This window comes from Tachypleus tridentatus, chromosome 2 (genome assembly GCF_004210375.1).
Source record: "Tachypleus tridentatus isolate NWPU-2018 chromosome 2, ASM421037v1, whole genome shotgun sequence".
Classification (NCBI taxonomy): domain Eukaryota; kingdom Metazoa; phylum Arthropoda; class Merostomata; order Xiphosura; family Limulidae; genus Tachypleus; species Tachypleus tridentatus.
Window position 1 is genome coordinate 118,253,626 of NC_134826.1, and position 23,385 is coordinate 118,277,010.

The 23,385-nt window shown below is 30.9% G+C and overlaps 1 protein-coding gene across 4 annotated transcripts in view; it reads left to right on the forward strand.

Annotated features, from left to right (window-relative positions):
* The first annotated feature begins 7,551 nt into the window (after window positions 1-7,551).
* Window positions 7,552-23,385, forward strand: part of LOC143244929 (glutamine--fructose-6-phosphate aminotransferase [isomerizing] 2-like) — a 56,651-nt gene continuing 40,817 nt past the window's right edge. For 2 of the 4 annotated variants that reach the window (XM_076490497.1, XM_076490500.1), the window contains exons 1-3: window positions 7,556-7,742; window positions 13,207-13,314; window positions 20,842-20,931. In XM_076490497.1, the coding sequence (XP_076346612.1) occupies window positions 7,736-7,742; window positions 13,207-13,314; window positions 20,842-20,931 (205 nt within the window). In that variant the 5' untranslated portion in view covers window positions 7,556-7,735. Of the gene's footprint in view, window positions 7,743-13,206; window positions 13,315-20,841; window positions 20,932-23,385 lie in introns of all 4 variants that reach the window. The other 2 variants (XM_076490498.1, XM_076490499.1) reach the window with 2 other exon arrangements.

The following is a 23,385-nucleotide window of genomic DNA, read 5'->3' on the forward strand; positions in this document are numbered from 1 at the left end:
GATATACGGAGCTTACTTTGAGAATTTCAGCAGTTACGAAAAATATTTATCTAACCATTTGTGCACATTGGTATGATAAATAATATGAGTTTATAAATTATAAATATGCAATATTATTTGTATTAATAAAATTCTGTATGTTAATATTTGTAACTAGGACTATATAGATAGCTGTTGAATGAGTATAAATTTTATAAAGGTGAGTTGCAATATCTGTGCATATACACACCTTAGTCTGTGTTACACTTACTTAAATAATACTGAACAGAAAACAGAGTACAACTAAAATTTACAAATAAAGTTAAGTAGTAATTAACATTTATGGACTTTAGAACTTGTATTTCTAACTAACAAAGATTGCATAGCTCTGCATATATTAAAAAACAATCCATTTTGAATTGACAGATATTTGGAAGTTAAATCAGGAAATATACTACTACAGAATTAAATTTTAAAATTTGGCTCTTCTGAGTTGCAGAAAAGAGAACTAACACAAGGCTGAACAAAGTAACTCATTTGTATTTACAAAAGAAAAGTTCTAGAAATTCTTTGTGAAGATTTTGAAGATGATTATGTTGAAGGTATATTCTCTAGACAGAGAGAATGGCATTATGTGCACATAAAGTGTTATAGGTTATCTAAGTGAAAAGAGAGAGTTTAATAATCAGGTGTTTCTAAACTTGTGTTCAACATTATCACTACAGAATGCAGATATGAGATCCAAAAATGAGTAACATTGTTTATGCAAAATGTCTAAAAATACCAAAGTGATACCCTAGCCTAAGCTTTGTGTAACTAGAATGGGAAATATTTATATCCCGAAAGGAATTTTTCTGGATGTGAGTCTATTAGCAATCTAAAAAAGTGTAAATCTGAAGAATTTTGGTAAACTAGGCCATTTGCCTTTTCAAACTAATAAAGAAAATATTGTAACTTCAAGTAGTATAACCCACAGTCATAAATTATCAACATTTATGATCACTTCTATTATAAATTTCCAAGAGAGAGAGAGAGAGAGAGAGAGAAAGAGCAACTTCAGCTCATACTAACTAGTACAAGTACATATACCATAAGGACACCATCAGGTAACATGTTTGAAATTTTGATAAAATTACCAAAATTTACATAAATTGTGTTCTATTTGTGGAAGGATGGAATTAGCATTTCTTTCAATTGTGGTAAAGTTATTGTACTTCAATCAATAGCTTATTGTGTAGCTTTGTATTTAAAAACAAATCCAACACTTTAATAGTACTACTCAGTATTTTACTTCAAGTGTTATAATTATGTAGCACAATATTACAGAGTAAACCACTAAACTTCTATTACTTGTTACTATTTTGTTACTATTACTATTTTTGTTCCTTTTAGTATAGTTAGATGCATGGATTCAGCTTGTGTGCAACATACAGCTTCTGTAAACATGTAAAATGTACATAGTTAATATGTATCCATGATACTAATTCACATAAAAATGCCTTTGAATACCTAAAAGTTATTAAAGTATTTTGTATCACCTACCTTGCATGCAAATAAACTTAAAAATATGCTCCTAATGTCTTTATCTAGTGTAAGACAAAAATATTCTCTGCTTCTTCATCTCAAGAACTGAATGGTGATTCACTATAACTTCCACATACATACTGTCTGCATAAGTAATTGTAGAAGGGATTCTTAAAATTATACATATTTTTTGGCACTTTTGTTTCATAAAAAAATTCCCACATTAATATGTTATAGGAAAAAAAACGTTTATATTGTTCATCTTCTGGAGATCTAGAAGCTGTAATATAATGCACTTATGTTTGAATTAAAAAATGTTTTATTCTCTTTCTCGGCTATAAAATATAGGAATGAAAATATTTGCAGAGGATGTATATATGAAAATTGAAATCTTATTCTGTAAGAGTTATTATTGCATCCAAGTTGACATGAACCATTTCAACATAGAAGCAGAGATGAGATTTATTATTTTGTTCATTTTGAGCTTATTTACTAATTATAAGTATTGTTTTATTACAAGTTACAGCTTTTATAGTAAGGAAGTATATTTTTAAAATGGGTACAACATTTTAATCACTGGTGTACTTGACAATGTTTGCACTTCTAATAAAATAAGAGATAGGACTTGTCCAAATTAGCACAAATTGGAGGTTTATCTTCCTCTAATATTTATTATTAGTATGTTTGTTGACTAAGGTAAACCAGGATTGTGGATTGCTGCACTGGACTTTCTGATATGAAAATGAGTAGTAATGTGATTGTGGTTCCTATCTTCATCTTTTGAAGGTATTCCACTCTCCTTCACCAGTAAGAATAAACATTCTACCAATTAGTGACTTGGACTGTGAATATAAGGTTTCATTGTTGGTGATCAAATTTATTCATTTGTCCAGTAAAAAATTGGCAGCAAAATGTGTTTTGTACTAGTTAGCTGTTTCTCATCTATTGGTTTAGTGTTTAAGGTAACTAAGTGAAATAGCTCTTATGAGTAGTTTTGTGCAAAAATTCTAAAAAAAAAAAGTAATTGTAGATGCTTATATAAATAACCTTAATGCTATTGGTAAATATTCCAGCATTTGTTTACGTGTGAATACAAATTCTCACTTATCTGCTTCTTTTATCCTGTTCTCTGCTGTACTTTTTTTTTAGATTCTTTTGTCAGGATAAAATTTCTTAATCTGCATTATTGTAGATTCTTGATGCTATGGTGTACAACACAACCACACATTTTCTAACTTTTTGGATTAATATGGTATTATTCTAAATGTATCTGTTATTTCTGCATATGTACAGTTTCATGTATAAACCTACCATAAAGTTAATATTATTCTACGTACTTTTATTCCTTGTGATTGTACTGAGGTAACACCTGTTCTGTCCATGACAGAAATGAGCTATCTGTGCTGTGACCACCATGGGTATTGAAATCTGATTTTTATCAAGTAGGATATATGTGTATAAAAAATGACAATGTTATTGAAAGTTGACTCACAGTGAGATATACCACTATTATTCACATGTGGCTGACATCTCCCATGTTGGTTATATACTTAATATCATGTTTTGTGAATTTTAATTTTAATACAACCAATAAAACTACTTTTGCATGAAATCAATAAATATTTTTCTGTGAACATTCCAAGATTTGGTTTTGTTATTGGGATATATTCTTAAAAATCTAACAGTTTTCCTTTCTTCGTTGTCTGTTTCCATCTTTGTACTGTAGACAGTCAAATACTAGTTTCCATCTTTGTACTGTAGACAGTCAAATACTATATAATTAATAGCGAAACAAATATGTATGCATTTGCTATTTTACAATAATAAGAAATAAAATTTGTTTGTCAGAAAGTCATGTTACCTTTCATTGGCACTTCATTTTGAAAAATAAAATACTTCAAATATCTATATTATAAAACAATTGGAATTTGCTGATATGTTTTTATAACATAACTGCACAAGCTACATAATTAGCTAAATCTTTCAACAAGTTGGTAACTAAAAGATATAAACAATGTGTTAAAACAAATGTGCAGATTGTGTTTTAGTGATGAGCATGACTGGTCTTTAAATATGGTAGTGCTATAAGAGTGAAGTTAAAAAAATCTAATATTCGGTCAGCTAAGAGATGTGCAAAAGTTCACTTTGAGTGCATTTGACTGTCTGCTTTTTTTTTTAGTGTATTAGTTAAAGATGAGGAACTCTTTTTGTAGCTTCACATAACATCTCTAAAATAAATCTGCATCTATACTTTGAAAGGTAATGTTACTTCTAATATTTAACTGTGTTTCCCACTTTATTTCACAACTTGGATAGATAACTCATAAGAAAACACTAAACTACTAAAATTTTGAACAGATCCTCCTCCAGTTCTTTTATGTTGCAAAGGAAAAGTCCAGAAGTCAATATAACTTCAACCTGGAATTATTCTAACAGTCGGTCTCTGTACTTTTATTTAAAATTTGGTATCCTTTATGCAGAAAGGGCACAGTATTCTAAATTTTGTCTCAGATCATTTTATTCCTATATTCAAAGTTATAAAAATACCAGAGGTCTTTTTTTTTTTTTTTTTTTTACAACTAACTGCTTAATGAAGTTTTTGAGGATTCATTCAACAAATCCTCCTAAATGTTTCTTTTTATTTGACATCAATGATCCTCTTACAGAAGTAAGTCAAATATTTAGATATAATTTAAAAAAAACAAACGAAGATGGTTTTCAAAATAACCATAGAGTAACACAGGACTTTTGAACACTTGGTGTTTTGTTGAATAATTTTCAAATTTAAGTTGTAGTATTTTTAAACGTTTCTCCTTAATGTAGAAAAATTGAAGTGAAATATGAACTACCACCCTATACAAAGTAACATATATTATTTTAGTAGAGGTAGAAAACGTTTAAATAAAAGATGTTTGATGCTTCTTCTCCAAATAATTTTACCATTAGTTCTAAATGTTTGAAAATAACTCATTAAAAATTATTTTCATGGCATTAGTTTTAAAGAAATGTTCACAACAGAATATTAAAAAATCATATTTACCAAGTGCAACATAAGACAGCATCTGACTAGTCGTTCTCATATCACAATGATGGGGTTATAACCAGGTATTATTTATGCAATGATTGAAGAACTAGTACAAAAATCTTGAAATTAGGCCACTGAAACAATGTTCTTCAAAAATTCAGAATTAATAATAATACTAATACGGAAAGAAAGAAATATATTGTATATTTCTGTATCACAAAAAGAAACTGGTTGATTATTTGCTAGAGGTAGTATATGCCCAAGTAATTAGTATGTGGTATTTTCAGGTAAAACCATTTTCCCGACAAGTACCAAATAGATAAAACGGCAGAATAGGCAAGCTTTCACAGTCAGATTTGATTGGCTTAATATTTATAAGGGTAGTTTAAGCCATCCAAATCTATAACAAGGATTTCGATTTGAAATTATTTGACCCCAAAGAATAGTGTGGGGACAAATGTAACCAGGGATGCTCAGAACTTGCTTTCTCTTATCCACGAGTGAGAATTACCATGTCCAATATTCAATAAGCCACCGTATTAGCGACGTTGTTCAAGATTCAGCTGCAAGATAGGTATCTATCAATTTTGATTAAAGCAGTTGACATATCTGGCAACTTTTATTAGAATTGAAAATTGAGTGTAATAAGTATTGCGAAATTGTTAAGTGAATAAAAAGCTTTCAAACTGATGCACATGCTGAACCAATAAAAAAAATTATGTTTCTCATTTCCCAGACAAGAGAGCATGGCAGATAACTGTACATTTTTAACAAGAAATAAAGGAAATGACATGTGATAGATAACTTGACTGCGTTTCTTTAAGTGTAAAATAACGAGTCTGGACAAACATTAATAAACTAGTAAAGCCTTTATCATTGCAAATAAACGGAAAACACAGAGAAAATAAGTCTTTTCTGCTAGGCTATGTTTTTAGCTCTAGAGCTTTCCCTTCCTCAAGATTAAATCTCCATAGAATTAAAAAGTTTTCAAAAGTGGTCTTCATTTGATGATTTACTAGTAAAAACTGGCTAAAAAAAGAGTGCGTGAATTTAACAGGTAAATTTCTTTTTTTGTCCTGTTGACGGCATCACCTCATGACCTTTGTTCCCTCACAGCATGTTTTCTTATTTCGTCATCGTCATAATCGTCGGTAAAGGATATGGCAGTGCCAGATTTTTCAAATCAAATGCATTATATTTCTGACATATAATTTACGGCAGAAGGGACATCACTTACTTTGCAGAAAAAGAAACGAAATAGTTCGATCAGTAATCTTAACGTCCTTATCGCCTACGTATTAACAACATGTAATAAAAAAATGAAAATATTTTAAAATGTTTGTATCACCAAAGTAGGAGAAAACATGACATGTCTGCATATCATGTATTGCAAGTCCGTGTAATTTTAAAGTAAATTTTTAAGGCAATGTTCTTAGACTGTGGAGCGATCGGCCTAATGACAGGAGTGCCGAAAAATACCGACGGTTCGGTTTGTTTTGAATTTTGCGCAAAACTATACGAAGGCTATCTGCACTAGCCGTCCCTAATTTAGCAATGTAAGATCAGAGGGAAGACCCCTAGTCATCACCACTCACCGCCAACTCTTTGGCTACCTTTTTACCAACGAGTAGTGGGATTAACCGTCACGACTGAAAGGATGAACATGTTTAGTGTGACGGGGATTCGAACCCGCGACCCTCAGATTACGAGTCGAGTGCCTTAACACCTGGCCATGCCAGGCCAAAACCCGACGGAAGAAGCAGAAAAGTTGTAGACGATGTTAGTCTAACAAAATTAATATTGCTTTGCTCTCAAAGCATTCTATTTTTGCATTCACACTTGCTTCTTGCAAGCATTTTTTCATTAAAAAATATTAAAAATAAGTGAAGAAAATATTTCATTTGCTATTCTTTGATGAATTGTTTAGGTAGAGTATTCATGATGAAACTTTGTAAAATGGACAACAACTGCCTGTTGTGGAGACACAAGTGTAGAGGACAACGTTTTGAAAGGCGGAGGACTTTCAAAACGTCGTCCACTACACTTATGTCTCCATAACAGGCAGTTGCCGTCTATTCTATAGAGTTGCATCATTTAATTTGCTGTTATCACTTGCGAAAATTATTTTAATGTGAAGAGGGCGCAACGGAAACTTTACTAAATATTGTGTGTGTATGTGTGTTTTCTTATAGCAAAGGGAATCAAACTCATTATTTCAGCGCTGTGAATTCGTGGACTAACCGCTGTACGAGAACTTTCACTCAGTAAGAAGGGGAAACTACTGTCGTGAGAAAATGTACTATACTGTTTAAGAAAGTTTCTTAATTTGATAAATAAATTAAATATTCTTGGTTCATGTTATATATTTATCAAATACTGTTGTCCCACCGTAACGGAAGATACTAATACATATATCATCTTCCAAAGATACTCTTATATAATCGAAACAATATGATAAATTTTAATTTTGTATTCACGATGAACCTCGGTGGTACATGAATATGTTGTACCTGTAAGATATGTCAGATAATTTATAAATCATATTGTATTTTGTTTAAATACGCGAAAATGTTTATTTATTCCCTAATTTTGAAATGATTAATAATGTTCAGGGGTTTGAAAGTATAAACGCTACACAATAGGCTATCTGTGCTCTGTTCCACATGAGTCGAACTTCTGCCTTTTAGCTTCATGTAACTTTAAAGTTACAGATAATCTGACGTTGTTCAGTATAAAACTAACAACATGTAAATGATTGAAACTTCAATTAGTATATGCTGTTTCTTTTATACTTGAGGAAGAGCTTTCATCAGTTCAACAGCTAACGGATAAATAAATCATTAACAGAATACATAGATTAAATAAAATGGACTATAAAAACGAATTCTGGAATTTATAGATTTAGAAATACAACGTATTTAATTCCAACTCTTATGTGTTCGAAAATTTCAGAAAAACCTGTTTATACAAACCTAGCAATTTGAAGTATTCCGTTTTTCGTATTGTCCTATCACTATATGTCTAAGAGCGACCTCTATAAAAATCGAAATATATCAACGTGTTATATGAAATATTCCGATATGTGAATATCGCACGAAATATTGGGTTATTTATAGTATTTCGTGAGATTGCACATGCAAACTGTGCAGAAAGTGGACTGTTAGGAGTGTGTTCGTGATTACCTGCAAGGGGAGTGAATTGCTAGACATGTGTGGTAAGTGTGTAAGTTTAGACTTGGTATATAATTGTTTATAAGAGTTGAACTTGAAAAAAAGAAACAAAAATCATTTGGTAAGATTTACGTTAATGTATGATTGTGTTATAAATAAGAACTTAACCCACAAGTTTTAAACTAATTTAAAATTGACTAACATTACACTTAACATAGCAATACTAATAGTAATACAAATGCTACTAATTATGTGGTAGTATTCCTGATAAAGTAAACTCTTTGCTTCAGTAAATCACAACAAAACCCATTGTCTTGATATACTGTTGCGCTTTTCAACTATGTAGTATTGTATAGTGTCTACTTTTTGTAACTTCATATAATACGAAAAGTCAAGTGTTAGTGTTGTTACTATTAGTCATAATCCATTGTCCTTCAAGTTCATGCTGTGACAATTATTTGTTAAAATTAGTACAAAACTTGTGTACAATTTCTTCTGTACTTTAAGCTGCACTTTATTTAAAAAAAAAACTGTGATCAGTGAAACGTCTTTATTACTGTAAGTTAATTGGGCAAACATCGAAGCTGAACTGTGAATAATTATAACTTGATTTGGCAAGTGAATTTTTTGTTTTGCTTCAGTCTCTACATTATTTGAGCACAGTTACATGGTTACTTTACGATGAAAACAAATAATGAAAAACAACTAATTTAGCCTGAATATCATTTAAAATGACTTTGAAACGTTATCAGCGAAATTTATCAGTTAGTTTAAGTACATTTGTAATATATACGTTTTTGAAATTATGATTGTTTTTTTTAAAACGTTTGGATTGATTTATTAATATTTGTTTTGTTTTTAGGAATTTCATTAAATAAAGAGAAATTTAAAGAAAAACTATGTGAAAAGTAAAAATAAAACTTAGAAAGTTCCTAATCAGAAAGCAATGTTATTAATTCTTTTGATGTAACAAATGAAATCACTCATTCAAGTGCTTAAACTGTTAATTGTCTGACTGACACTTATGCAGGTGGCCTTGTTTGTACCTTAACACTTGCTGTTTTTGTGGAAAAGATAACTCAAGCCACAATTACATAAAGCCTATGATAATTAATAATAGTAATAACTAGTAAGGACTAACCAATATAAAGAACTAATTTTGAAATAACATGACCTAGAATTTAAACAATATTTACTTGCTATTCTATATACACATTCATACAAGTGAAAGGATGTAGAAAAATGAAAATTCCCTCATTCATTTGTTATGGAGGTGATAATTGCTTTAAGACTGATAATATTATTAACAGTGAGGACTGATTAAATGATGCATCCTAATCTTTTAAGTAAGAAAAAAGAAAAGTATATTCAATTAGGTTATACTTGTTGGTATGATTTTTAGTTTTGTTCAAATAGATTGCTTACTTTTATTGAAAGTCAACATCAATTGGATTATCTGATTTTTTTTTGTTGATAAACCCTCTAAACATTTCAAAATATTCATTTTATCTACATTAAGGAAGTAATATTTAACCTGTGTGTGTGGAAAAATTCGGAAGGCTTTGATTGGGATTAGTTTTTAAATACTCAGTTATAGCAAAAATGTGATACCTCCAGTTATTTTCAATGGATTGTTGACTATTTTTATTTAAGTGAATTAATGAAATGCTAAAAAAGTTGTATATTCACAGATGCAAGGACCAGAAAATTCTGTACTGTATTTTTAAAATCTCAAAAGTGGAATGAGGTGAAAATATTTACTAAAACTAATATTTTTATAATCAGCAATAAAGAGTGAAACTTTGCTTATTGGATTTGAATTTCAAGACCATAAATGTAAAAACAGTATATTTTATAAACTTTTGTTAAATACATGCTATGCAAACTTTTTCAAACAGTTGAATAAAGGGTTTTGCAAGGTTACTTTAAAAGTAATATCTGTACTATCAGTTATGAAATTTATAGCTGTTGATCTTGTATTTTTCTTATTAGTTATTATCACAGTATGGTTAAAAACAAACATGTATATGCTATATTAAAATAATTGTAAAGTACTAATAGGAATTTGAAATAGAGTTTCATATAAGCTTTACAAATCTATCACTGTTGCATTAATAATAAAGACACTGTTTTCATCATTTTGATTTGTACACTGGAAATGTTGAGTTCTCAAATAATTTACATTTTCAAGTGAAACAAAGTGAAAGGTCTGGTGTGTGGAGTCTGTTTTTTATATTAAAAAAAACTTTGGAAATGTAAGTTAACACTGTGACTATACTTTTCATCAAACTGTCTAGAAATACTTGGTATTATGGAGCTAGTAATGATTAGGGGAATTATTTTAAACTTAAAGAGAAGTATGTATAAACAACATTTTTATTTTTTACATAGAATGATATTTTCCTGTATATGTATCCTCACATCTAAATATGAAGTATAGTACTTGTATGTGCTATTTGTGGATACTGTCTGAATTTTAAGTCCTTTGCAAACAAATGAAAAAATAGAAACTAACATGATTTATGCATACATGTAGTACATAAAAGACACAACTATATGTTTTAAATGTATGCGTACTTGATCACATATCAACTTCAGGTAGAAGACATATTCTGGAAGTAAATAAACATTGTTTTTCTGCTTTTAATATTTTGGCTTAGAAAGCAAATATAAAGGTCTCTATGCGTTTACTTGTTATGTGAATAATAAATTGCATGTAAGCTAGTTAAACACTATTTGTTAAAAAGTTTTTTTTACATTGATATTGTACAGTTTTTTACCAAATTTTTGTTTTTGTTGAATACAAATTCATGTTTGAAAGTTTCATCTTAATTCACATCTGTTTAGAACTGTAACTTGTAAGATAGTTTATCTGATGGCATTGTGTGTGTGCTAGTTAGGTACACATATTTGAATATCAATCTTAGATATTAATGCGAAACTATGTACAGTTTAGATGTGATGTTTTGGTGTTAAGGTGAAATGGTCTTAACTTTCGTACATTTTTATTTGAATCTAATCAGTCTTAGTGTGCATTTAATAAATAATGTAAGCTTTTTGTGTGTGTGTGTATGTATAGTTGTTAAAGATAAGAAAAATTTCTTGGAAGAAAATACATTATAAAAATAATTTTCTTGTGCAATGCAGCTTATAAGGAAATATCAAGGGTTAGCAGTACTTTGGGGGTCAGTAGCTCAGTAGGTTTTGAGGTTACATTGCTACACACTGTTAGAAAGAAAACAACAGGTTTGAGCTACTTGTCAGATATCTAGGTATGAGGTCTTCCTCTTTTTCAGGTCTTTGTACTGTACTGACCTAGAAAATGCAAACTTAAAGGCTATTTTTATGACATGAAAGTGTGAAGCTATTTTGTTACAAGTTTTTCAAATTGCATAAAACAATGCATTGCATACATCATATATACAAACATAATTCCATCTTCATAAATACTAGACAGTTAATAAATACCAAGCAATTCTAAAAATAGTAAACATACATTTTAGAAATGGAAGTATCTTACATAGGCCCAGTTGGTTTTATAGAATACTTGACCATTAGGACATAATTCCATAATAACAGATTTTTGCATTGTTCCTGATGAGTGTTTATTGAATTAAAAATGCAAGTGAAAATGAAACTGGTTTCAGATTAGCTTCCTTTTTTAGCTTATACATTAAATGAATTTCCATAAGTAAGAATAAAATTCAGCCAATTTATTATTGGTATTTTTTTAAAATTTAAAAATTATAGAATGCAATTTAGAAGTAGAAGGCTAAAATTGTTTTCTCTGAAGCAGAAATTGAAGCAACTTGGTTTAGAGTGCAAGGTGATTTGGAGCATGGATAATTTATTTGTGCACATAGATGAGGCCTGTTTATGTTGCACATGTAGAATAAGAATTCTTGAATATTAGAGGTATTGTGATAAGCTTTGAAAGTTCAGAAAAGATTTACTAGGCAGGAGTGCATTGCTTTTTTGGTATAAATATAAGGAGTAGTTTGTTAGCTTGGTATTACATATTTTGACATAGATATCTGGATGAACAAGGATATATTTAGTTTAGTTGGTTTAATTGAATGAGCTGAGTGGCTTTGAATCACCTTGCACTTTATATTGTGTTATGCTACAGAAACAAAGAAATCTCATTTTCTTCTGATTAATTAATCTAACTAGTCTTTACAAATAACTTTTGAAATATGCCTACTATTACTCTCAATAAATATGTGAGAACAAATTTGAATATTAGCTAAATAAGCTTTAAATATATGTTCTGATGAAGAAAGTACATCAACAATACAAATTGTGTATATTTAAAACAATATGAGTATCAGAATGATTTGAAATAATGAGTAACAATATAGTTATTCAAAATAAAGGATGTAGTTTGAATATCTACAAATACGATAATGTAATGTATTATTGAATACTAATTTCTGGATACATGTAACTATATGTAATACAGCCAGAAAGTGGTTCCATTTCCCATATCTAAGGCAGTTGTTTTCCTACAAGTCTAGAATACAGGTTTTTCTAAGGGAATGTTTTTTTTCCCAAAATATATTTCTCCTCCATTATTAAAAAAGTAGACCCTAGTCATTGTGAATATATTCTGTCAGAATTGTTTAATTGTATTAGCCAGTGAAAATATTGATCTGAAACTGAAACTTCTGGATAAAAGCTGAAGAATAGACTATAAAACACACTTTGAGTACTAATAAATTAGTGTATTAAAACAAACTGGTAAACACTGAAAAGCTGGAAACAGTTTTTGTATGTTGTTTTATAGTTAAATCAGCTGCTATTTAAATCTGCTTGTGAGTTCTTGAGTGTACAAATTGATTAATGTTCTCAAACTTTTAAACTTTACATGTTAAAGTGTCCCTGTTTTGAAAAAGGGACCTCTTATCCAAACCTGTAAATTAAACACTTCAAGTTTTTTGAAAGGTATTATTGTACATAGCTTGAAGTGTGTAACTGTGACATTTGTACAGAACAATGAAATATTTGTTTTGTGTATTAAGAGTTTGTTTAACATTAAATAAAAATAGCTATGGATTAAGAAACGTGACATTTGAAATAAATTCACTAACTACTCATACTTACCTTGTTTGTGAATATATAAGAATAACAACCATACTTAAACTTGCTGTTTATTTAAAAAAAAAAAAAAAGACAAATGTTTAGGCAGGGCAATATTTTGCAGCTGTATTTTGTGCATAAGCTAGAGGGGAGGTATCATAAGAAATTTTGATTGAAAATTTTGAGGTGATCACAGGAAGTTTACAAAAAAATAACCATTATCTCTAGATGCCATTACTAATTTGAGTTATCTCACCTGAATGTTTAATTATAAGAAATTAAAATAATTTTGCCATTACATTTGCATATAAAAATAATAAAGATATGATAAATTTACCTGGAAACAAATTATATGTAAATCTATAATACAATTTGTATTTTTGTGGTGAAATATTTGATACAGTTAAACCCTTTTTTTTTTTTTTGAAGGTATTTTTGCTTATCTTAATTACCTTGAACCTCGCACTAAACAAGAAATATTGGAATGCTTGATCAAAGGTTTACAAAGATTGGAGTATCGTGGCTATGACTCAGCTGGTAAATTGTTTCAGATATTCCTGTGATTAAGTATATGATTTTTAAACAAGTGAATTGTTAAGTGTTTTAGATAATATTAAAAGTATGAAGAGACTGAAGTAGGAAGTCAGATGCAAATTTCTAATTATTATGTATTGTATTTCAGTATTTATTATCTGTGGATGAACTACATTACATTGTATGATTTATATGAATACTGTTTTAAGCAAATTTTTCCTTGATCTATATGAACATGTTAAATATCATTAGATTTTTTTTTTCTTGTTTCTGATTGGACGAGCCCCCAGTGGCTAAGCGGTATGTCTGCAGACTTGCAATGCTAAAAATAGGGTTTCGATAGCTGTGGTGGGCAGAGCACAGATAACCCATTGTGTAGCCTTGTGCTTAATTCAAAACAACAACAACAACTGATTGGAAGTAAATAACCAAAATATTTATTTTGTACTTTTGAACAGCACAAGATATTTTTTCTGATACATTACATTACCTTCTCTCACATAAATAGGTATTCTTACTCAGAGGGCAGTGTTACCCTCTACATGCTAACAATTTTTTTGCCTGCTATAAGCTTCGAGTTCCCATGATCAACATGGTTACTGTGTCTTGCGTAAATTGTCATGCAACAACACTCAACACATTCCTGATGCAGGTGATTTTTCTCTTGTCAATTCTACTGAAGTATCACTTCTAGTTTGATAATGCTATCATTAAGATGTTTTTTGTTTGTGTTCTCTTCCTATGTTGTTTACTTGGAGATTTCACTCAAAGTGAAGATATTTTCTACTTTTTACCTACTTCACTCTACCAGTTAAGTGGTAACTTACCTTTATTGTTCTTCACAAAAGTTTATTTTTCCACTTCAAAAAACATTAATTACTTCCAATATATTTAATCAGGCTTCAGGTGGTGGTACTTGTTTGAGGAATTGTCAGCTTTAATTTGCTGGGAGGTTGACTCTTATACGAGTTGACTTTTCTCTGGCCTCGAGTTTGGGAGCTCACACATTTTGAATACAGTCTGCTGACTTTGGCCAGATAAGTTGTTAAATACACTTACTTAATTTTAAAATATAATGAATATTTAATTTTTGTAAATAATTATATTTTATACTTCTTACAATTAATTTTGTTTTTGAGAATCCATGGGGATGATGTCCATCCAACCTTCTCCCAGTATTGCTTACCTTTCTCCTCAGTCTGCCAAAACTGTATAAGATGACATATATTTAACATTTTCCAACATAAGATTCTATAAAGTCTACTATGCTAGGCCTGCCTCATACCTTTTTATACATGTTTCACAGTTCTGTCCTCCCCTCCTTTCCAGACATTTGGTTCAAGTTCAAGCTGAGCCTGTTTATCTGTCTTTTGAGAGATTGTGCTGTTATGCCTTGCCCTCCACAGGCTTTGGCTCATTTTTCCTTTGCTTAACATCAGACAGATTGTTTGTTTTTGTTTTCTTGCTCCTTTGTACTTAACACTTAAAATCTCTGGGAATGACTGTTAATCATTTCCCTTTATCCCTAACCAAGTTTTTCAGCCTTTGTCTTTTATCACTGTTCCTACTGGTATTGTTTGTATTTGTTTCCTTTCTGAGGCATTCCACTTATATCATGGAATATCTTAATCCTCCTTACCTTCATGTTGGTGAGATTGACATCTTCAGCTCTTTCTTTATACATGTGACTATTTGGCTTTTGAGATGAGATACTGTCTTGTATCAAGTTTGTTTCCACTTTCTGATCGAGATGTACAGATGATTTTTTTCCCCCACTGGTCCATTATTTGGAAGGTTGTTATTTCTGTGACTTTAGCATTGTGATGTATGTGTTGCTACATTTGAATTTTTTCTTTTTCTTTTTTTGGTGGTTCTTTCATCTCTTTAGCCATTACATTCTTTATTCATGTTCCATGTCCAGCAACTTCCCATTATTTTACTTATACTATATCTAAGAGTTCTTCCTTTAGTCATGTATTTTTGATCCAGATTGGAATTCTGTGTTAAATCTGTCTTTTCTCAGTTGCTTCATGGTTCTTTCACTTTTTGATATGTTGTCTTTTATCAAACAGTGGTGAGCCATTGCTCCAGGACTAAGGATGCCCAAGATTGAATTTTAATATCTTATACTTTCCATTTTTGATATGTTGTGATGATAACTTAGGTTTGTTTACCACTGAGCTGGGCACCAGTTTAGCATTTTGCTCTTTGAACTTGTTTTGGATCTATATGTTTTTGTTTCAGGTTCTTTGTTCACTTGCCTTGTTTGTCAATGTATTTGTGTAAGATTGGGAGCAGTTTATATCTTCTCTGGGAGATTTCATTTATCCTTCAACATTGTGTTAGGTCTTTCTAATTGCTTCTTCCTGATCAACACAGTCTTGATGTTTGTGCCTGCTTCAGCTTGATCTATTCTTTCTGTTCTGGATCAGTTTTTTTCTATGCTACACTTTGGTGGCTCATGTAGCATGTTCTTTCTTTTTCTTTGTTTTCCTTTCCTTCCATCTCCCACCTTTATTCCCAATCAGATATAGATTGTCTATGTGGCGTACATGCTCCTGGTTGCTTGAGTGCCTAAAAGGTATCTTTTGTTTTTGATTGCCTTTCCTGCTGTTTCATTCCCTGTTACTACTCCTCTGTCTCTGATTTTTTTATCTTTTTTTTCCCTTAATAAATTCCTGATGACTTTTGTATTTGTGGTCATCCATTGCAATGTCTAGGTGTTGTTGTTCCTCTGGACTCTCTGCTATGTCTGCTATGCTTTCTTCATCATTTTTAGTGGAGTTTAGTAATCCTTGGTACTTTCCAGTTCCAAGCTGTTGGGGTAGTGGATGGTAGAGGTATCCTCTTGAATATGTTAACGAAAAACAAATAAGATATATAGATATACTAGATGTACATAAATGATGATAAAACCATTCAGTTGAGAGTTGGGCAGTGGTGTTTTCCTGGTGTAAATGATTGTCATTTACTGTATACCATTAGAGTGAGCTGTCAAACTTGCAGTTTACCCTTTTGATTGGGATTCTTCATCCTACCCTCACATGGATGTCAGTTCCCAGTGGCTGGGTTTTGGTTTTAGAGCTGAACTAATCAACATAAGTCATTACACATGTATTAAAGATGTCTCTATTCCCTCACTCATTAATAGTCTTTCTACTCCTTAATACTTTTGTTACTGCTTGGGGTAGTTCCAGTCAATTTCACTTTGAGGGAGATGGTTTACATTATGCGAACATCATTTTGACACTGGATGTCAGGTTCCTGAATCAATCTGTCAATTTATCGTATTAACAAGTGTCCCATGCTTGAGTTGGGAGAAAGGAAGGGGTATGAACTTCCTTGTGGTCTTATGAACTTGAAGTGAAGATGGTATGATCCTCTTTCCAACCCTTACCAGACGGTTGGGTTTTGGTTGTAGTTGATATGCCACTGGTATGATCCTTTTTCTTACTCCCACATGGATGTCAGTTCTCAGTGGCTTGAGTTTTGGACTGTAGTTGACACTCTGGTGGTTTGATCCTCTTTTCTACCACACATGAATGTTGGTCAGTGGAGGCTGGATTATAGGTGATTTGTTATCAGAATGATCCTTATTCTATCCCGTCATGTATGTCAGTTCCTAGTGGCCTGGGATTCAGATGTAGCTAAATTATTTTGTACAATCTGGTGCTCTCTAGCCACTCTACACCTGGAGGCACAACCTTTTAATCTCACCCACATTTATGTATTATGGTATTGAGATTTATATATAGCAGGGATGGGCAACTCCATGGCCAGTGGTTGGCACAACTGTGACCAGCTTGAGTTTAGGAATCAACATATTTCATCATATATTTTTTATTGCAAATTTAGTAATCATCAACTGTATTGCCTCATGTCATTGCTAATGTCACATGCTTCATCACTGCCACAGATTGCAGATTTTGTAACATCAGTCTGGTTTAGATGTTTGTTATTGAGTGTGCGTTGTTTTGCATGAACTCGCAAACATATTTTTTATTGTGCAATTTTCAAGTGTTTAAATATATTGTTTTTAATCCCATAATATGGATAAGTGAATAGTTCGAAAACAAAAGAATCCAGATGAGGGTGAACAGTTGGAAAATAAAGACAGTTTAATTGATTCTGGAATTACTGCCAAAATGAGAATAGTGCGTGACTGGAAAAACGTGAAACAAAAATTTAATGAAAAGTGGGAGTTGAAATTTGCAGTGATTGAAGCAAATAATAAGCCAGTGTGTTTTTTGTGTAGCAAAGTTTTCAGGAATAATAAAGTATACAACTTTAAGGAACACTTTTAACAATTTTCACAATGAATTTAATGTAAAACTTACAGCTGATAGCAAAAATCGTATGAATGAAATTAGTCGTCTAAAAGCACAACTTCATGAACAAAAGGGAGGCCTAAAATGATTTTTATCATCAATAGAACTAGTTACGTTAGCTATTTACAAAGTAGTTTGGATTTTAGCTCAAAAAAATAAACCATTTTCTGATGCTGAACTAGTAAAAGAAATATTGATTGTGGTCATTGAAACTCTGGAGAATTGATTCAAAATTAAAAGATATTCTTCAACAGATAAATAATTTGCAATTAAGTCAAAGAACAATTGTCCACAGAATGCTAGAGGTAGAGAAAAACATAGAAAATCAGTTGCTTAAACAACTAAAATATTGTTTTTGTATTTTTCTTTAGCACTAGATGAGCCAACAGATGTTAATGACATTGCACAGTTGATATTTTGGGTTGGATATCTAACTTCAGATTTTTCAAGTGAGGAAAGAAATGCTTGGCCTTTGTGGATTATGAAATCGAACATGTGGAAAAAACATCTTTGAAAAATATCTTGAAATATTAAAAAAAATTCAATCTGGATTTTAAAAAACTGGTTTCTGTCACAACAGATGGTGCTCCTGCCATGACTGGGGTGAAATTAGGATTTGTTTCTCTCTTCAAGCAGCATTTAATTGAAAGTAATGTGAAGTACATGCTGCCATCTTTCCATTGTATTTTGCATCAGTAAAATTTATGTGCTCAGATGTCTAAAAGTGATGAATTGAAAAATTTGATGGACATTATTGTAAAAATTGTGAATTATATTAGAAGTGGAAGCTTTCTCATCCATCATTTGCTTGTTGGGTTTCTTGAAGAAAAGCAGTGACTGTACTTTTGATTATTTTACTGATTTTACAAATGTAAGATGGTTAAGTAGAGGAAAAGTCTTGGAATGATTTAATTTCTTATTTCCTCAAATAAGAGTCTCTTGTTGAAAAAGGTGAGATTGAAAATTTCCCTGAAATTGAAACTTTATGGCAGTGTGATTTGCACTTTCTCTGCAACATGATGGCTCACATGAACAATTTGAATATGAAGCTTCAGAGAAGATGTAAAATAATAAGCGAGCAATCACGATCTGTTCATGAATTTCGATTGAAGCTAAACTTCCTTTCAAAACAATCACAAAATAATGATTTGACACATTTTACAAAGTTGAATACGTTTTCAGAAAATAATAAGGACTATGATTTTTCTGATGATCTCCGTGTAAACTGGATTAAAAATTTATCTCAAAAATTTGAATCATGTTTCTCCAAATTTAAAAATTTGAAATTGATATTTGAATTTTGACATGATCCATTTCAATTTGACTTAGGAAATTCCAGTAAGGAAATTACATTTTTTTAGTTTTTGGATAAGTGTGGATTTGAAGATGAGATGCTTACCCTGCAAAGTGCAGAACACATAAAAGGTAAACAAAAATGTTCTATCAGAGAGATGTAGCTCTCTGATAAATAAGAATCTTCCAAATTTAAAGATAGCAATTTCAAAATTATTTTCCATGTTTGGATCCACATGAGTGTGCTAGTCAACATTTTCTATACTAGATTTTCTCAAGTCCAGATACAAATCTTAGCTTACTGACATAAATTTAGAGGCAGATCTAAGATGCTTATTGAGCATAGATATTAAGCGAAATTTCATGAAACTTGTTAATGAAAATCCCCATCAATTTTCACATTGAATGTTAGTTGAACTAACATCTTTCAACTTTTTTTTAATAGTGTGGTCAACATTGTTTTCATCAGCCACAGTCATGGCCACTATGAAAATTAAGTTTCCCACCCCTGATGTGTAGCATGGCTCAAATCACACTCTAACCAGAATTCTTTCCCTATTGGATGTAGCACTCCCTATTTCTTCTCATATCTACAACATTTCTTTTTACACTGGGTGAAGAGTACACCTGGTACAGAAGTAGAAACTCCTGTGTATCATCATTGCCTCCAAAGGTTTCTTTGGAAGTGTCCTTTAGATGCTTTTGAAGGGAGCTTCTTTCTTTCCCTTGCACCAGACCTTTTACCTATTCAGTATGAGATTTTAGTTATTTATGTGAGAAGAGGTACCATATTGAAAGTTATAATTTTCCCACACTTTAACAGACTTTTCCCAACAGATAAATACTTCCTCTCATACTTTCCACCCTTATTCCCCATTGAAAGCTGGTACTTCCATTTTCTGCTTTGACTTGAAGTGATAGTTGAGTAGAATCAAATAGAGGGAGTGTCAAGAGAGTGTTGCACTCTTATTTGTGGAGGATTGTTGCATGATGGTTTGCTTGCATGACTCATTGGAATCAGATGGGTGGTAGCATCAAGACTTGTGGCACATACAAAAACATTTCTGGGAAAAGAGGGCAGCACTGAACAAACATTATTGATGTGAAAGGAGGTATGTATCAGAGTTACATTTTCGGTATAGGAAAATTATATCTATCTATATTTTAGGTAGATGAAACACATTGACACACTTTAATTTGATTTTATGTTGTTAGAATTTAAGCTAATTTTGTTTTGCATCTTGAGCCTGAAAAGTTTATTTTTCACATTGCAAAGGTTAGCAAACATACTTATTTTCCTTTGTATGTTTTAAAGAGTCTTCAAATTTTTCTCTTTCTATCAGAGAGAAAAAACAAACAAACCATAAAATAAGTTTTCTGATTTTAAATACATAATTTTATTTCTGATTATGTTCAATTAGTTTTGTTTTGTCTTTTTTTATAAAAAAATAAAAACATTTTTCATTCAGTTTGTTTATATCTAAAATTTATGAATGTACTTTATTTTGTTAACTGTAGGTTAAAAATATTCTGTAAATAAGATATCATTTGAGTCATTATTTTGCACTTTTATCATTAATTACTAATGTGGAATAGAAAGTAAATGTTATTTTGTGTGCTCTTCTGGTGCTGTATAAGTGGATATACTGAATGTTGAGTAATTGTCTTTTGAATTAACTTTTAAGTATAAATTTCTTTCATGTCATGTTTGAGATTTTTTCAGTAAAGAATGTTACAGATTTTAAGTTAAACACTTGAAATCTTAGTATTTAATTTGTTAAATATTCCCCTTCAACATTTAAGTAATGTATGAAACACATTAGGACAATATTTTGTGTGTAAATGTAATGTGGATCTTGAAGACACTAACACGGTTTGATTTTGTACTACATATTTTCATGGTTTGTAGGTGTGGCCATTGATGCAGATGTTAAAGGAAATGAGATTGAAATTATACGTCGTAGTGGAAAAGTTAAAATGTTGGAGGATACAATATGGAGTAAGTGATTTCTGTGTGTGATTGCCATTAAAGTTAATAAAATATTAAGGATTAAAGATTTACTGTAGTTCTGAGTTTTTGCAAAGTTATTGAAAATGCATACACATTACACATGTTCTTTTAAATATTTCACTAATAATTAAACTTATTTTTTAAAATAACTGTACATGAAATTATATGCCAGTCAAAACTGAAGGCTATTCATTTGGAAATGTAAGTACATGTATTCTCAACCTCTTTTATAGTATTTATATTGTAACCATCTGATTTATTTTTAGGTTGATACACTTTTAGGATTAATTGCATATGCTTACTAAAGTATGTATTAAATTTTATATTAATTGTAAACTTTTCTTAGTTCCTCTTTTGGGCATATTTTTAACTGATCTCAAAGAGAGCAAACTAACTTACTTTAATATCAGTAAACTTAGTAAAACAAACTAGTAAATGTTAGGGCAATTTAATTAATAGTTGGTTTAAGTACCCTCACATTATCTTTTTTAAGGCCACTGAATAATAATAGTTTTTTTTTGCTTAATACTTGGAAGTTAATTAAAGAACCTGAGTATTCCTGGCATCTTTTGATACTTATTTTGTGGTATTTTTTCTCTTAGTCTTACGCAATTTTTTTCTTTGTTTTTGTCTAGTGTGATCTGAATGAAGTTTTGATGGATATTATTTATTTGCAAGATTTCCTATAGTTTACAAGAAAAAAAGAAACTGCAAATTAGTTGGTTGCAGTTGTGCTGAAATATAATGGCACCATTTGCTGTTTGTGGAGCTGTTTCATGTATTGTAATTTGTTCCATTTTTCTTTAATTACTATTTTGTTTGCATTAAGAAAATAAAGCTTGTAGTGAATTAGTCTTCTAATTCAACATATTCTGACTGCGTGTGTTGTATCTTTCCTTTTGAAATCCATCAGATTTTCTTCCATGTCTATTTACCAAAAGTATGATGATCTATGCTCTGCCTTTGGGCTATTCAACATGGCTTTCACCCTTCACATCCTTATATTTCTTATCTTTCCCAATTCTTCACTTGGTTGTTTGGAAAAGGCTTGTACTCTTCAACCATGCCTTGCTGTTGGGTAGTCTTGTTGGATATTTTCGATTTCTCCAAGTTTCTCAAAGTTTAATTTTCCCTTGTCATTTCCCTCCTTTTTTGCACTCCTTTTGAGTCATGTTTCCTTCATGTTCCTTTGATTTGCCTGACTGGGATCTTAGTGGGATTCTTTGTGCTCTTTCCTGTTTTCCCTTTGAACCTTTGTCTACATACTAACTCTCCTTCAAGTCCTGTTTCTTTTACCACCTTGCTTATGGACATTGTCAATCAGATATTTATGCTGTTAACCTTACCAGCATTTGTTATAATTCCTGTTATCATCCTATCTCTCAACTGGTTCTTCCTCCCCAAGACCTAAGATACCCATGAAGGTGATTTGGCTTTCACACCCAGTTCCTTACCTTCCATCTCCCACTTGTATTCCTATCCTGATCCTGTGATTGGCTTCTTTGTCCAATTTGTTTCTTATGGTATTAGGTGGCAAGTATTACCTCCTTTGCCTTTTTGTTCCCTATGATCCATTCCCTGTTATGCTAACTGGTTGTGTTTTTTGCTTACAAATTTGCTTTTGTACTTTATATCAGTTTCATTGTGATTTACACCACATATGTTGTTTACTACTGCTAGAGCTCAGTGGCATTTGCCATATGGTTCTGAAATGTATTAATTTACTTAAAGTTTGCAAATAGAGGTAAATTATATTGTTTATTTTCCTCCAAAATGTATTTTGGCTATTTTTATTTATTTTGAAAACTTCTTCCAAATACAGAACACAAAATAATGCAAAGTAAAAACTGCAAAGAAATTTTGTGCTTGTGGTCAATCATAATTACCAAAATTGTTAACTTTATATGAGTAGTTTATATAAGATTTTTTTCCTATTTTTGAGTGTAAACAGTTTCTTTCTTTTTGATCCTTCAGAAGTCATTCAATTGCTTTGATTAAAGAGATTTTTTTTGCAGTAATTGAGCCATCTTGTGAATATAAATAGTGTCATATGGGTAAAAAAGAACAATACTTCTATAGATTATTGAATACATTATTCTAAAATGATTTTTATGTGCATATTAACAACCTCTGATAAATACAGTTGATGTAAAGCTATTGTGGAACAGAATGTATCAAAACTACATTGCTTGGCATTTCTTAGGTATTGTGCTGGCACTTTTGGAAAGGATATATAACAGACCTTTTAAGGAAAAAAATATTCATACATTGAGATCATAGAGATGTGTTAAGATTAGAAATTTAGAACTTTTAATCAATCATGCCCATTTTACTTAATGGCATCTGTGGAACAAAAAATATGGATTAATGTAGGGAACCAGGACTGTCCAGAAAGAAAAAAATGTTATGTATTGTAGGGGAGAACTCTTGAATGTAAAGATT